General features: G+C 38.6%; 1 protein-coding gene across 1 annotated transcript in view; it reads left to right on the forward strand.

Moving 5' to 3' along the window:
• Positions 1 to 3,807: 3,807 nt before the first annotated feature.
• tmie (transmembrane inner ear) overlaps positions 3,808 to 16,363 on the forward strand; it is a gene marked incomplete at both ends in the record, with an annotated part of 68,539 nt that continues 55,983 nt past the window's right edge. The window contains one exon of the mRNA XM_079820456.1: positions 3,808 to 3,954. Within this exon, the coding sequence (XP_079676582.1) occupies positions 3,808 to 3,954 (147 nt within the window). The remainder of the gene's footprint in view (positions 3,955 to 16,363) is intronic.

Raw genomic sequence — 16,363 nt, forward strand, 5'->3', positions numbered from 1 at the left:
AATCAAAAGTTTGAAATAATTAAGACTTTTTAAAACGTTTTTGAAAGAAGGCGGCTGAATTTATTTGATCAAAAATACAGTAAAACCACAAATATATAGAAATATTAATACAATTTCCAATAGGCCTATTTGTTTTTTTTATGAGAATGTATTGTAAAATGTAATTTATTTCTGTACTCCACATTTCAGTCAGTGTCACATGATCCTTCAGAAATCATTTTAATAATCTGTATTTTTCATATCATTTTTAAACTCTTTTCCAATATTTGAGCTCTATTCCATAAAATTACAGATGTCTAGATACTATAACCACTAGAAAGGTACCCTAAAATAGTCTGCGCTACATTCTAAGTCTTCTAGACCATAGCATTCATTGTATATGGTTTGATTTTATGGTTGGTATTGAACTTAGTGATTTTAAACTTCAGTGTATGGAAAAGAGAATTCAAAATTTGTATATAAAAAAAAACTATTTGCCATGTGCACCAGGAAAGACAAATTATAACCTAAAGAAGTATGCCAGTCATTCAGTATGATAAGCATTTCAATAAAACTGTTAAAGGGTTAGTTCACCCAAAAATGAAAATTCTGTCATTAATTACTCACCCTCATGTCGTTGGACACCCGTAAGACCTCCGTTCATATTCGGAACACAAATGAAGATATTTTAGTTGAAAGCTGATGGCTGAGAAAGGCTTCACACAGGCCTCCATTGGCATTCAGTACATTGACACTTCCAAGATCCATGAAAGGCACTTAAAACGTCGTTACAAAGTCTATCTCACCACAGTGGCTCTACAATAATCATACAATGCGACGACAATAGTTTTTGTGCGCAAAAAAAAATCTAAATAACACCTTTATCCAACTTGTTCTCGACTTCCGTGTATGCCTCCACGACGCATGCGCGAGAATATGACGCAGATCCGGCGTTCGGACATATGACCCAGAAGCGATTTGTTTACGAGCAGAGGAAGACGCGCGTGTCTAAGCTGTTGGATTCTACATTGATCGTGCTTTAGGTCTCGGCGTAGTGCTCAAAATGGGGTTAGAGTGTGCATTTCATGGAATCCCGAGCCCCGGCGCTACGTCATATTCTCGCGCATGCGTCGTGGAGACACACGCGGAAGGCAATAACAAGCTGGATAAAGGTGTTCTTTTGATTTTTTTTTGCGCACAAAAACTATTGTCGTCGCATTGTATGATTATTGTAGAGCCACTGTGGTGAGATAGACTTTGTAACGACGTTTTAAGTGCCTTTCATGGATCTTGGAAGTGTCAATGTACTGAATGCCAATGGAGGCCTGTGTGAAGCCTTTCTCAGCCATCAGCTTTCAACTAAAATATCTTCATTTGTGTTCCGAATATGAACGGAGGTCTTACGGGTGTCCAACGACATGAGGGTGAGTAATTAATGACAGAATTTTCATTTTTGGGTGAACTAACCCTTTAATATAATTCATATTTTTGTATAAATATCTTCGGTGTTTAAAATTGTTCTGTGTATAATGAGCTGGTGGGTTTATGGTGAGGTGTGTTGCAGACCGGGTGTGATGGGCCGCTTTGTACGAGAAAGTCCAGGGCCACTTTTTTGCCCCAGTCCACCCCTGACCACAAAGGTAAAAGAACAGATTAAATAGCTAATTAACCACAAAGATTAATAATACATCAAGTTGGATTTATGACTTTTTAAGTACATATGTTAAACTAACTGAAAATTGTAATTTTAGGGTAAAATATGTCTAAAAAGCAAATAAATAAAATTTACATTATTCAAAGAAAATATTCAGCCTAATTTTGTATTAACCTGGTCTATTGTAGAAAGTTTGAAGATGTTTTGTCAAGCCAACCGTTATTTAAATATTTGTTTTATAGATGTCAATAAAAGGTGGATCTAAAGAAAAGCTGTTGATTTTTTAGAAATTAACAAATCATTTTTACTGGTCTTTGTCTGGATCAGGTGATACCTTCACAACTGTGTCTTTCTACTCAAATCAATATCTAATTTTATATTATTTTATATTATGTAGCCAGTTGAGCTTTATGGTGGAGAAAACTAAAAAAAAAAGCAGTTTTGAGTCATAGTACAAGTTCAGTGTTGTAGCAAAGTCTTGGTGTTGTTTTTGGGCTCTACTAGAGCAGGTTTTCCTGCTTGATTGTTGATTCCCCATGTTCTCCATTGTTGCAGCTCGTCTATTCCCAGTCTGTCAGTAACGCTCTGTTTAGTTCCTGTCTCTATGAAGCCCCTCCTTCTGAAAAGCAGCTCTGATTGGTCGGCTGGAGCAGTGTGTTGTGATTGGTCAAGCACTTCCAGCGTGTTTGGGAAATGCCCCGTCCCTTACCATTACTGCCAGTTTCAGCACACTACTAACTAACTCAACCTGGCCCACTCCTTTATTCTGCGAATTAATAATTTAAATGAGGAAAATTGTGACATTTCGGTTCCCAGAAGAAAACTCGTACACATCTATTTACAGTGAAAGAGTAACCCTTGACGCATGCATATTGACGAACGTGAAAGCGCAGAGGATAGAGCAGAACAAAACATGAATTAGAAGTCTTAAACAAGAATTTTTAAAGAGAAATGCGGAAGATTTCGATATAAGAGAAGAGGGGCTTGAGTTTGTTGCCCAGCACTATCCGCAAGAGGCGTCAAAGCTTGCGATGCTTCTACATCCTGCGTCATATATCACGTCAGGCGTTATTCTTTTGCCGTAAGTCAACTTGCATACGGCAGTCCACCGGAAGTTAGTTATTTTATTCTATTAGGTTTTAAATATGGATATTTTTCTCACACAAACACATCACTTTGCTTCAGAAGGTCTTTATTATATGATGGATAGATGCACTTGGATTTCAAAAACGAACCAACAAGTCAGTGCCATTATAAAGCTGGGCAGAGCCAGGACTTTTTTAATATAACTCCGATTTTATTCATCTGAAAGAAGAATGTCATATACCTAGGAGGACTTGAGGGAGAGTAAATCATGGGCTAATTTTCATTTTTGGGTGAACTATCCCTTTAAGGCCGTGACACACCGAGTCACACCAACTTATTTCTAAGAGTGTATGGAGCTGGTTATGTGATGCAAACAGTCAAAAACATATTAATTTTCAAATCATGCACAATGATTTGAGGTGTTTTGAGGTCATAAGATGTGCAAGGAACCGTGCAAAAATACATCTTATTTAATCAAAAATCTGCTGCTGTCAGAGGAAATTCAAGTTAAAACTTGGTATTTTGCTGCCACTACAGTCCATTTCAGATGGAAACTTCAGTGAAGATGTAGGTAGAGGCACATTTTTCCAATGAGATTATTTTGGAAAAATGTACAGTAGACATTTTCTTTCAGTAAATTCTTCTTATCCCGGTGGACAGCTGAGCAACTTTCTTCACATAATTATTGTGAACCACCTGTTGGCGGGGGATTGCATAGCAAGCATCACGTATTAACATGAAGGAGTGATCAAAATACAGAGTGTCACACAATTCCCCTGTCCCATTGTGTCCTTCCGTGTAACTCCCTTCCCCCCTCAACTCTCGTAACCTCTCTGTGCTCCGGGCGGCAAGGCTGTAAACGACACCAGGGCTATTAATTAATTAATGGCCTGTAGCCGAGTGGCTGTCCAACTGCAGCGGGGAGCGTAGTGTCTCTGTGGAGGGCTGGATGACAGGGAGCGTTAAGACAGAGACCAGAGCAGCATTAATGTAGGGGAGGCGGTGGACATTTCGCACTGATCGACTATCAATCACCTGCACTATTGTGGTCCTGCGCAGTTTTCCGGGCAGAAGCAGCAGGGGGAGGGATGAGGCGCGGGAGAAGAAGAGGGAAAATGGCGATCGAGGGGCCTAGGCGTCAACCGCCGACCCTCGTCCCATTGCTGATGAGCGTCACGGCGGTGTTGATCTCACACCATGTCTTCAACGCGGCCGCCCAGATACCAGACCCAGAGGTAAGAGCTGGTTGGATTTTATGGCCCTTAAACGGCACTGTTGCTGTGGTTCTCTTTGTATCAAGCGTGAACTGCTTCAGTTTTATGGCACTGAATGCATTGACAGACACAACTGCAGCGATCCGCATGGCTGTTTGAAAGCACATGTAGTCCGGCAATAGATTTCTCTAAATACATCTCAAAGTTAGCACTTAAGGTATTTCTAAAACATTTATTGACAGTCAAACACCGCTGTTTATTTATATTGCTGTTAAAAGCTAAGTGCAGTAGTACAAGGACACTGTTGCATCTGTCAGACTAAAAGAAGATTACTTGCTTGAAAAAAAGATGTAAATTGAAGCAACCAAGGACAATTTTATTTATAACAATCCAGCCAGATGATAAACCTCAGAGACAAGCGTGAGCTCAGTGACATAAGAGCTCAATTTCATGAAAGGTCACTTCCTCAGAGTTCCCAGAATGACTGATAGATAATAAATGACTAGATTCATGATATGCATAGCAAACATAGAGCATCATTTATGTTGCTGAAAGAAACTAACGGAATAGGATAAATGGATAATGGCTATTTTGAACATCAACTTTTAAGGTCATTAGTCGCATTAACACAAAAACGATCTCACCAGCAGCATCTTTCTGTAGGACTTTGGAAGAATTATTTATTATTTCCATTATAATATAAATTATTATATTATTAATTACTATCGTAATTGTTATATTGGAATTACTCCATAGTGATAATGATATACATTGAATTGATTTTAATAATTTTAATGTACTTTAAGTGCACCAAGTATCGGATCGGGAATCAGTATCGGCAGATATTCAATATTCAATAACTCTGAAAACTCAAATTTGATCGGAACATCCATAGCCTCTACACACATTTCTGGAAATCTCCAAAAACCTACCTATACACACAAATCACTGCATATTCCAGCTGAAATGAGCACTACTTGCAGTAAAACACTATTAACTTGTATTCATTTTCACACAAAATATGATTAAAGGGGCAGATTATTGATTAATAAAAACTTATTTCTGTGTGGTTTATTGCAGAATACTATATTATGACTAGGGATCCACTGATATGAAAATGTTGGCCCATACGATAACCGATCATTCTTTAGATTTGAAAGCCGATAACCGATATATTAGCAGATAAATTTAAATCCAAATTTGTATATAATTTTTGAGAGACTGATTAGAAAAATCACCATTCTCACCATTAAAATCCATGTCCCAAACACACAATTATAATTCTCGTTATAATTTTATGTAGCCTATATGATAGACTTAACTGTATATTCCTTTTTTAAAGGTCCCGTTTTTCCTGTATTTTTGAAGCTTTGATTGTGTTTACAGTGTGTAATATAACGTGTTCATGTTTCGCGTGTAAAAAAAACAGTATTTTTCACACAATTTATTTATCTGTATACCGCTGTTTTCACTGTCCTAAAAACGGCCTGATGATTTCCTTGTTCTATGAATTCCCTCCTTCAGAAATACATAACGAGTTCTGATTGTGCCAGCGGTTCCCGTGTTGTGATTCGACAGCAGCTTAGCGCACATTGCCCGGAAAGATCACGCCTCTTACCATAACTGGGAGATGCATGCGCTTAATGTTATTGTAAACATGTCTATATTACCGTATCAATTTGAGCCGGAATCAGACCCGGGATGAAAATAACAGCGTCTCGATGACATGGCGACAAACACACTCTACAAACGCAACACTTCCTCTTCTCCACGTGGGAGAGCAACAAGACCACGCCCCATTTTTTGCATATTCTTGTGGGCGGAGGTTAGTCAACAAACTGTTCTATTGATGTCATTAAAGTAGGAAGTACAGGGATGTAGTACAAACCGGCCGTTCACTGTAGGCTTTGAAAGGGAACTTCTGTTAAATAAAATATCTCGCTTGGCATTGATATTTGAGCTTTATAATTTTACAGGTATTATTTATGCTCTAACAGCAACATTACACACTAACTAAAGTTTGAAAAATGGGATCACGAAGAACAGGACCTTTAAGAGATTCCAACCATATTTCAAGTAATTCAAACCCGAACAGAAGTGTCTCAGCTGAAGGAAATAATACATTTTCTTATCTGGCCAATAACGATAACATTAAAAATGAACATATATCGGCTGATAATGATATGGTGGCCGATATATCGTGCAACCCTAGTTATGACCTCAAAACAATTTTACCATAGTGCATGATTTGTAAACTAATAAATTTTGACATTTGCATCACATAAGCAGCTCCATATGTGTGACTTTTACTTTGTTAGCACACATTACTAGTCTTAGGGTGAACAATTAATCCTTGCAAGTTAATACACAGAAATAAAATGTTTGCCGTGGTAATGTTTAATCAAAATCTGAAAAGTTACTTCCGGTCTGGAATGGCGTTCCTTTTACGACGATGTCAGTTGGACGGCTTGGGTTGAAAGTGTTTAACCACTCCCCTCCAACCGTCAGTCTGCTATGGAGCGAGAGATGGAGAGGAGGTGTGCTAAAGTAAAACCCTGCCCTCTATTCAATATTCTGTTTCACTTAGAAATACATCACAGCACTGAAGTAAAATCAGTTACTTCCGGTTCATGGGGACTTAATATAAAGTTTATCATTAAATTCATACAGTAGTTACACATGCCTGTGTTGTAAATCTGTGTCTCACAATAAGGGGAGATATTCCAAATGCATAATACAGCACTGGTATTGCAATGCCTCTATGTGTTTACATTGTTCCCTGATAATGTGATATTGTCAGTAGCGAGGAGGAAGATTTGCACCATCCAACAGCTCCCATTGTTAAATCATTCATGATTGGTTTACTTTAGACAATGAATGACATTAAGTTTCATTATCTCCTTAAGTACATCCTGTTCATTACTTCAAGCAACACATCACTGTTGTCATGTGATAAATGGTCTTCTCTGGCCAACAATGTAACTTTCACTTTTGTTTGTTCTCTGAACGTTCTGAAACAAGTGGCAACATTTAAAAAAACAGACAAAGTCCAACTAAAACATTTCAAGTAAAAACATTCCATGAACGATGTATAGATAATGTTTTTCTGCTAATGTTTTGAGAACATTATTAAAGACCAGATAACGTTGAACAAACGTTCTGTTAAAGTTAATGGAAGAATGTTTGTTCATAACTTTGAGAGAACTTTGCCACAAAGGTCCCTGTTAGCTTGGTAAGGTGGCTTGGTTGATTTGAGGCAATTTGGGTTGATAATCGTTCATATTCAGTAACCCAGCAGTGCTGGGTTAGGAATGTGGTGTGAAAGAGCGTGTGCACCTCATGTTCCCACTACTCTTCACTTGGCCTATCTGTGTTCACGGCGCTCATGACAGGAATATGTGTGGAAACTATTATCAAAGTGAGATGTGAATGACTGGTGAACAGGAACTGAACAAGCAGGAATAGCCCTTGAGAAGAGTGATTAAAAATGAAATTTAATCATGTTGACTCTGTTTATTAGCTGCTTTAAGTTTATGTCTTCCTCAGTGACTTTTTTACCCTGTGTTTTTGTTTAGTTTTAGGTATTCATGCTTATCAGTAAATTTCACCTTTTGCACTAAATGGGTCAAATGACACCCAAACGTTGGGTTTAAAATTGTAATTTTATGGTTTGTCCATATTTGACCCAAGCATGTGTTGAAACAACCCAGCATTTTTTATAGTGTGATTACTATTGCTTGTGTTGTACTGTAGTAGCGTATCTTAAAGCTACACTTTTTTAGTTTATTCTTAACTAAAAACAGTTCTTTCAAAAATATATGTGCTCATTAATGTATATTTACTTCTTTCAAGTAATAAAGTATTCTCGTAAGTTTATAATATGCCATTGAAAATACATACGGGTAAGGGGTTTGAATGCAGGTCGCCATGTTGCCTCACCATCTTGAAAGTACATTAGCCAAAGAGGGACATACCAGTGAATTCAAGCTTCGCCTTTCGTGTTTTAACACTCGATGGCACGTGTCGAATGTGGACGAGGTCGAACTGGAAGTTATGTTAATCTTGGGCTAAATCGGCCACCGTAGGAGTTAAAACGAAATCGGAATTGAGAGGAACAGAAACGAATCTTCACTGAATGGTCATATACATTTTCACTGCTAGATGGGGGAAAATATCACACAGTGTAGCTTTAAAGTGATTTTAATTTACAACCCATTTTGGGTTAATTTGAATTTATTGAAATAAGTCCCTTGAGATGTTACATCTCATTTTCAATGGGGTTCTAGAAACACATACAGAATATTACAACACATACAAAACAAAACAACCTTACAAAACCTACACCACACACCTCTCCCCAACACCCACAAACCACAGCTAATGTACAAAACATAATTATATCACAAAGACTCAACACCATACACATGCGAGATCAGCATGAAACCAATTAATTCATTAAAAATACACAGATTTAAGACATAATCATAAAGTTGTTTTTAGATATGAAAATAAAGCCTACGATCGACTTCGATAAGAAATTTAGAATCAAGAAAAATGGATATTGTCTATGTCTAAGGGAACGTGATGATTTTTAAGGAAAAAGGACAATCAAAATTAACACTTCTGAATAAACAGAAGCCAATAAAATTGCTTTCTAGATTTGGGTTGCAACCAATTAAGCAAGTCATACACAGTGTTGGGGAAAGTTACTTTTAAAAAGTAATGCATTACAATATTCCGTTACTCCGTTAAAAAGTAACTAGTTGAGTTACTTAGTTACTTTTTATGTAAAATAATGTGTTACGTTACTTTTGCGTTATTTTTTCTCACCTGGGATGGGCTTGTTTTTTTGTAATTTTTTAATAACAAAAAAGTTATATTTTTGGGCAAACATAAAGACCCTTTCACACTAAAATTGAAATAAGCCTCAGGCTGAAGGAAATACAAATCCATGTGTGTACAGTAGAAGGGCGCAGCTCAAATAAACCTTTCAGCTGTGCTGCATTCTGGATTACAGAAGAATAGACGCAGGAGAGGAAAGCTGTTTTTTTTACTTCAGCAATAAAAACAAAAAATTAATACTGAATCTTTTTTTTGTGCAAGTGAGATAAGTAATTGCTCACATCTAGTCTAGAACTACAATATCCATCATGTTTACACACAACGCCTCTGCATTTTTCTCAACATGGGGACAAGATAACTGTCAGTCAATAAATGGGAAAACAAAGTAACGTGTTACTTATTTGAAAAAGTAACTCAGATATTTTGTTATAAATCTTAAACGTAATGCGTTACTTTACTAGTTACTTGAAAAAGTAATCTGATTACATAACTCAAGTTACTTGTAATGCGTTACCCCCAACACTGTTCATACATGATGAGTTTGATACGGCCACGTTATGACACATCTACACAAAGAGTTGTAAACAACATTAAGAGGCTTAAGATATTTAGAAATATATAGAGCAGCAAATAGACAACAGTGCAGACGAACCACAAGGTGTGCTATCTAAAAGACCACTGTCAAAACAGTCGCCTAAAAGTTTAGGAGACAGTTTATATTCATAACTGATAATACTGCAGGTTTCGTCCTAGTTGACTTTGACAGCAGCGGTTTTCTACACCCACTGCTAATTAAACACTCATTACAGGGTCAATTACCAGGTGCCTCCAATTTCTCCTGCCTGTGCAATGTTTAATTCCAACATGAAACATCTTAAGGAACACAAATTCATGGTTTGGTAACATTTTGTGCTCCAGTTGGCTCTGCAAGCAAACCAAGTCGAATTGGAAAACAGGATGACGCTCATTCATATTTATAGACACCTATATTAAACACCCACATGATCAAAGAGATTTCTTCTTCAATCAGCTGCAGGAAATCTGTATTATAAGACACAATTATGTCATGCTGGAAGAGCAAGCTCTTCATGCTATTTAATATAATATACGAGCACATTTAAATATATGTCTAATTAATTTTTACATACAAACTGAGACGTTTGAAGTCCTAGAGTAGAGCTTCAGCCTGTCTGATGTCTTTGCTTGCTGTTTGTCTAGAGTTGTACCTTAAATAAGAGTTAACAGCTGTATTTCTCTGGAGGATAGAAGAGAAGGGACATGAAGTACATTACAAAAGAAAAATATCAATATATGATGTACTGGCAGTTGAACTCTCCTAGCAAGCTGCGTCTGTGATTGATTGGCTGTCAGGAACGTTGAATGACCCAATAAATCTTCTGCGCTAATGCTGATATTTAACATGATTTTATTTCTGTTTTCAAATAGACCTACTTGTTTCACTCAAAACCTCTTCGTTTAAAGATTTATTTCGTTTAGTCAGCTTTTTAGTGGCTTTTTTTCAATTCACAACTGGTTCATGTGTTTGTTTGCCTATAGCAGGGGTATTCAATCAAAGTTTCAAGAGCACCAGTTGCTATATTTCCTTCCCAGAGGAGGTTCGGACAATACTTTTTTTTTAACAGTTATACATTTCCACCGGGGCAGCCATAGTACTTTGTTAAAGAAAAAATCCTAAACACTCAAAATAGCCATCAAAGATGAGAATCATGGGCCGGAGAGCCAATATTTAGCAAAAAAAGTACATATATCTCCCAAATGGATATGAATAGGAAAAGGTACCCCGTCGGTTACCTGCCCGTGTGAAGGACTACAGCAGGAATGGGTTCAGTACAAACCCCTGAGGCACTCCGCTCTAAAGATATTACAGCGAGTGGAGTAAAAAGGATTTCATCTCTCTCTCTCTCTGCCCAACTTATGCATCTATCTATCTATCCATCAGACATATAATTCTCTGCTCTGGAGTTCTGAGGCTTATTCTGTGTTTATGCACAGTGAAGAGTTTCTGCATGTAAATGGTTATCCCGCCGTACAGTAGACCTGACCGAAATAGGTGCCAATCTGTGAATGTCTGAATGGGCTTTCAGCACTCTCTCTATCGATGCGACACAGCAGGAGACCATGTGGAAATCTTAGGCTTTATTGAATAAGAAACATCAATAGTAATTTACTTTTAGCTGAAGGGACATCTGCTATCTCCAGCCTTACTGACAGGAAATGTTATCCTTTATCTAGCAAAAATGTCTCTCTAATAAGTCAATACTAAATACTAATGGTTTAAGTCAATTCTAATTATGAGTGGCTCTTGCTGAGCCTCACCATTTCATCTGGTAACACGTAGGGTTGGAAATTTGAACAAACCCTTTACTCTAAATGTTGAACTTCATGTGCACCTTTTACATGACAGACATGAATGATTTGATTGTGAAGTGTGTGTAGGATGATATATATATATATATATATCTATATATATATATATATATATATATATATATATGTACATACATATACATATACATACAGTATACTGCTTGATTGCTTGTATCATAGCAAAATGTAAACTATATTATTGCCTAGCTCTAATATGCAAAATGTGACTATGAGCCATGAAGATATTATAAATATTAACCACATGATTTTCTTTAAAGCTGCTTTGAAACAATGAGTATTGCAAAACGTGCTATACAAATACATTTGACAACATTCAGACCAGAACATTAAACCTGCTTTCATCCACATGTGATTGGATAACTGGACAAACCAGCGGACCAATCGCATCACAGCATCTCAAATGACGCCGTTTGTTGTGTTTCGTCTGCCGCAAGTCATTTAAGATGGAGGAAAAAACAGCCACTTTCTTCCCTGATTGCGGAAACTTCCATTTTTCATTACAGATGTTGGTAACGCTTTAGATTACAGCCCGGAAAGTACTGCGTAAGTAAAGTGAATTTACAGCGTAACTTTCAGTAATTATAGTGTATAGTGTATAACTATAAAGTGCGTACATGTAGGTATAAGGGAACAATATTTAATATTTGGGGAATAAAGGGGTAACTATCAGGAAAATTAACAAATCATTTATACTGTAAGTATTTTTTAATTAAGGGGTAATTATCCGTGTAGTTACAGGGTAAGTGGTGCTTGTTATGCCCATGTAGTTACAGGGTAAGTATGAATCTGCGGGCTGTAAATTAAAGTGGTGCTTGTTCCCCTTTTGTTTAATGTAGTAACAGGGTAAGTACAATAAAAAACACGTACACAATCTGATATCACTCAGAAACCTTTATTTGAAAAACAACTTTTAAAACAGATTTACAACACTTCTTATTTGTTTTTCTTGCTTGGCTTCATCCTCCTTTTGTTCCTCTTCTTTTTCGTTCTTGCCACAGATTAATCTTAAGAAGGAATCCCATGTCTCTCTCTAGCTATTATGTATTTAAAGAAAATACAGTACACCCAGAAAAGTCCCCACCATACTCGTCTTTTACCCTCATGCCATCCGAGATGTATATGACTTTCTATCTTCAGATGAACACCTAAAAATAAATAATCTCTGCTACTGAAAACTCATTTGGGTTCCAAAAAGTTGAAGCATCAAACAGCACATACAGCAATAACTACAGTAAATCCATGCAACCGCAATGGATGAATAAATGTCTTCTGAAGTGAAACGATAAGTGTTTGTAAGAAAAATGGCAATATTTTAAATTTTTAAACTGTAGACCAGGGGTCGGCAAGTAAATTTTGCATCGGGGCAAAAAAAAATTGCCACTAGATGGCGGGCCAGAACATAGTCAAGGGATAATTTAAGAAATTAATTGATGAAAAATGCAACTAGAATAGCCTGTTGACATACTGTTACAGTGTATTTTGTAACTGGTAGTGAGCCATTACTCTGTTAAAAAAATGGATAAATGAATAAAGCAGTAGTGACATGTAACCTAAGTAGTATTCATTCACCAACTTGCAACACAGACCGCCTTGCTAAAACACACATATGTGGGAGATGCAGAATGGATAAAAATAACAAAAAAAAAAATTAGAGGACTTGAATAAGACTATCAATGGCATGTTTGTTTTGAGTCATGCTCTTAACGAACTGTTTTATTTCCTCTTTCCATATTGTGAATAATAAATGTGTATTTTAATTTGCTTACACAATGGTTACACAATAATTATTTGACGTTTGATTTTACACTCAGAATTATTCCTTGTCATCATCACGTAGTAAACTGCATTTTTTATTATTGTTTGCTTGCTGGAGGTACGTCGCATGCAGTGATGTTAACATTTAAGCCAGCCGGTGAGAGAAAATGGCGTTATCAAAGAATCTAAAGAGGAAAGTCGACAGCGAAAATAGGGCATACAAAGAAGAATGGAAAGAAAACTGCGTTCATCCTACCTGGTTTTGTGAATGCAAAGCCAGTGTGTCTCATCTGCAACGTTGTCGCTGTTTGTAAATATATCAGACGGCACCACGAGGCGAAGCATGGCATCTTTTTTTGCTGGTTGTCTTGTCAATATTTTTGATAAAATGGAAGCTCAATTTGATTTATTGTTCACGTGTTGGTGCTGATCCCCCGCTTTATAAGCAAACGTTTTAATGGTTCACTGTTCGCTTTTTCATAACACACATTTCATGATGGCTATTTTAGAGGCATGTCTAGAGGTCCATTCCACAGACTCTTTTGAATGTCTTTTTTTAGAACTTTTCAAATTAAAAGCTCTCAATTCATCCCAAAATAGACACATTGCTGCAAAAAACGTTCTCGTATTTTTTTTGTAAGGCAAAATCATTAAACAGAAATTGATTATGAGCAACTGTTTTTATAATCTCTCCGGTTCGCACTGCCCGCTCCAAGCGGACCGCAAACCCCGGTCTTTCTGCATGGGAGTCGGACGCTCTAACAAGGAGGCTAAAGGCTGCAACCTCTAGTGTCAGTCAATGTTACAGTCACAGCAGTAAGATTTACCTGCACAGCTCTCACTAGCTGGCCTCCATTACACTTTCATGACAGATTTCAGCACCAGCCGCTATCAAAATAATCTGGCTGCGGGCGTGGGCCAGATATTATTGCTGGCGTGCCAATTTTGCTGACTGTGACGGTCACGGAATGACCGCAGCTCTAATCTGGACTATATATGTGTAAATGAACTCTCTCTCACACGTGCACGCACACACACACACACGCACACAGAGGGCCCTATCTTGCACCCAGCGCAATTGACTTTGTACACCGACGCATGTGTCATTCCTATTTTGCACCCGCGCAAAGCGCGCTTTTCCCTCCACAGAAGCACGTCGCTAAACTAGTGAATGAACTTGCGCTACCTGGGCGGTTCAGCGCAAAAAAGGAGGCGTGTTCCGGCGCAAACAATCCCTGGTGCTATTTTGCTGTTCCATTAAACAATTGCGCCACTGACCAGAAAAAAACCTAGTCTAAAGTCAGTGGGGCGTTGCGCGTTGTTCATTATGCTATTTTAAGGGCGCATGCTTGACCATAATGTATAGCGTGCACAACGTGCATACACTTTGCTCATGTAATCTACACAGATGCAACAGTTATTTTTGCAAATCATAAATTGTTACACTAAAAAATATTAACACATGAGATGACGGAAATCATTGTGGTGTGCCACGAAGATGTGAAAAAATAGGCATAGGCTAAATCTAGCTTACAAATTATTCAGGCTAATTGTAGTCTAATAATTAAGGAGACCTGTTTGCCCAATAGTGGCAACTTCTGGCAAGACATATATGTATAGGCTATAAGGACATCTAACAAAATGGTTTGTCCGTCAAGAACCAGGAAAAAAAATCGGTGAGGGTGGACGCAGCGATGTCCTCTGCTGGCGTCAGGTCCTGAGTAGAGGCAGATCCACCTCCCGTTACACGGCGTGCCCGATTGATGCTGGCAAGCTTGGACTTTCCCCGTCTTCTGATGTCATTGTAGCGCTTGCGGCACTGGTGCGACGTCCTGGGGATGCCAGCTGATGAAACAATTGTGGCTATTTCCTCCCACGCCTGTTTAACCGACGCTATTTTGGGTGGGTATCTCCCATCCCCATACAACACAACTTCTCTGTCTTTCACTGCTCTTATAAGCACATCAGTCTCCTCGGCTGTGAACCGCTCCTGGCGTGCGCCTGGTAAATACGCCATAATAATAGCAATCCATAATGGAACTTGCGCACCTGCTTTTAAAGGGAATGTTGGATGACGCTCTGATTGGTTTATTCACGTTACGCCCAAACCACACCTATGAATAATGAAGCTACTTCAGACCAACCCATTTTAGATTTGCGCCGGGCGCAAGAGCCATTTATCCCGCCGGGAAAATAGCAACAGCGCCGAGACCCACCCACAAAGTTACTTGCGCTTCGCGCTTTGACACTTGCGTTTCAGATCGTTAAAATAGGGCCCAGAGACTGTTCATTGACATAAGAATTTATTGTGGTTACCTATGGAAAGGCGCTATTGAAATACCTGTGTTTATTGTGCAGTATTGTTTGTCCCATGATTTTAGAGTTCCGACGGGGAAACAGTGGCGGGAATCTTCAGTTCCGCTAATGTGGGGACTGTACCATTTAATAATTGAGCGTGGGTGTTTCAGTGACAACGCGGCCGAGTTGCTTCTGTTAGTATTCCTGTTCAATGCATGTTAAATGAGATCTGTGATAACATAAGAGAAGATGTATTTGGTTTCAATGCTATGTCAACATGTTTCTCCTAGAATCTATATTTATGGGAAAATTTATAAAGTGTTGTATGTGAGTTCGTCCCTCCCCATGGGGTAATGGTGCTGGCCACCAGTATAAATGTGTGTATTTGTTTAATGGAGTTAGTCTGTGTTGGTTGCTGCAGTGGAGAGTATGGCTTGAGGGCTGCAGGTATTTCTATTTTTTTGATTTTCTTTTCTTTGTATTCTTTGAGGAACCTAATTTTTGGAAAAGATAGTATTGTGCATTCTTTGTTTTGGACAAAAGACAACAGTGCCAGTCCATAATGGCTCCTAAAAAAGTGTGGGCGGTGCAAGCAGAGGTTGAGGAACCTGCTGGAGTTGTGGCAGAAGGAGACGATGAGGGTGAATTGGAAGAGGAACTGGGGAGCCTCGCTGAGGATGTCTCACTGGCGGAGCTGAGAGACATGTTCCGATCACATTTCGCACTGCAGCAGGCGAGAGACCGCCGCAGGGAGCAAGAGGCGGGCCGACAGGAGGCTCGATGGAGAGCCATGCAGCATCAGTTCTCCCTGCTACAGCAAGAGGTGCATGTGAGAACCACCCCAGATCCAGGACCCAGCAGTAGCAACCAATATGGCCTCCCATCACAACCAACAGTCCAGCGAGTACCCTCAGTCTTACAGGATGGTCCAGGCAGCGGACACTTTGCATCAGCAGCAGGATCTCCAGGGGAAAGCCAAGGTCAGAGTCATCTGAGAATGGAGAGGGAGCCCCACCTGCCCTGACGGGCAAAGCGAGGGCCGCATATGTACACATGGACATGGTAGACTTGATTATGAAAGGTTAAGGCAGCCATTCTTGCAAAGTATGATATAAATTCAGAGAAT

The sequence above is a fragment of the Gobio gobio genome (assembly GCF_949357685.1).
Source record: "Gobio gobio genome assembly, chromosome: 6".
In the NCBI taxonomy this organism is placed as follows: Eukaryota; Metazoa; Chordata; class Actinopteri; order Cypriniformes; family Gobionidae; genus Gobio; species Gobio gobio.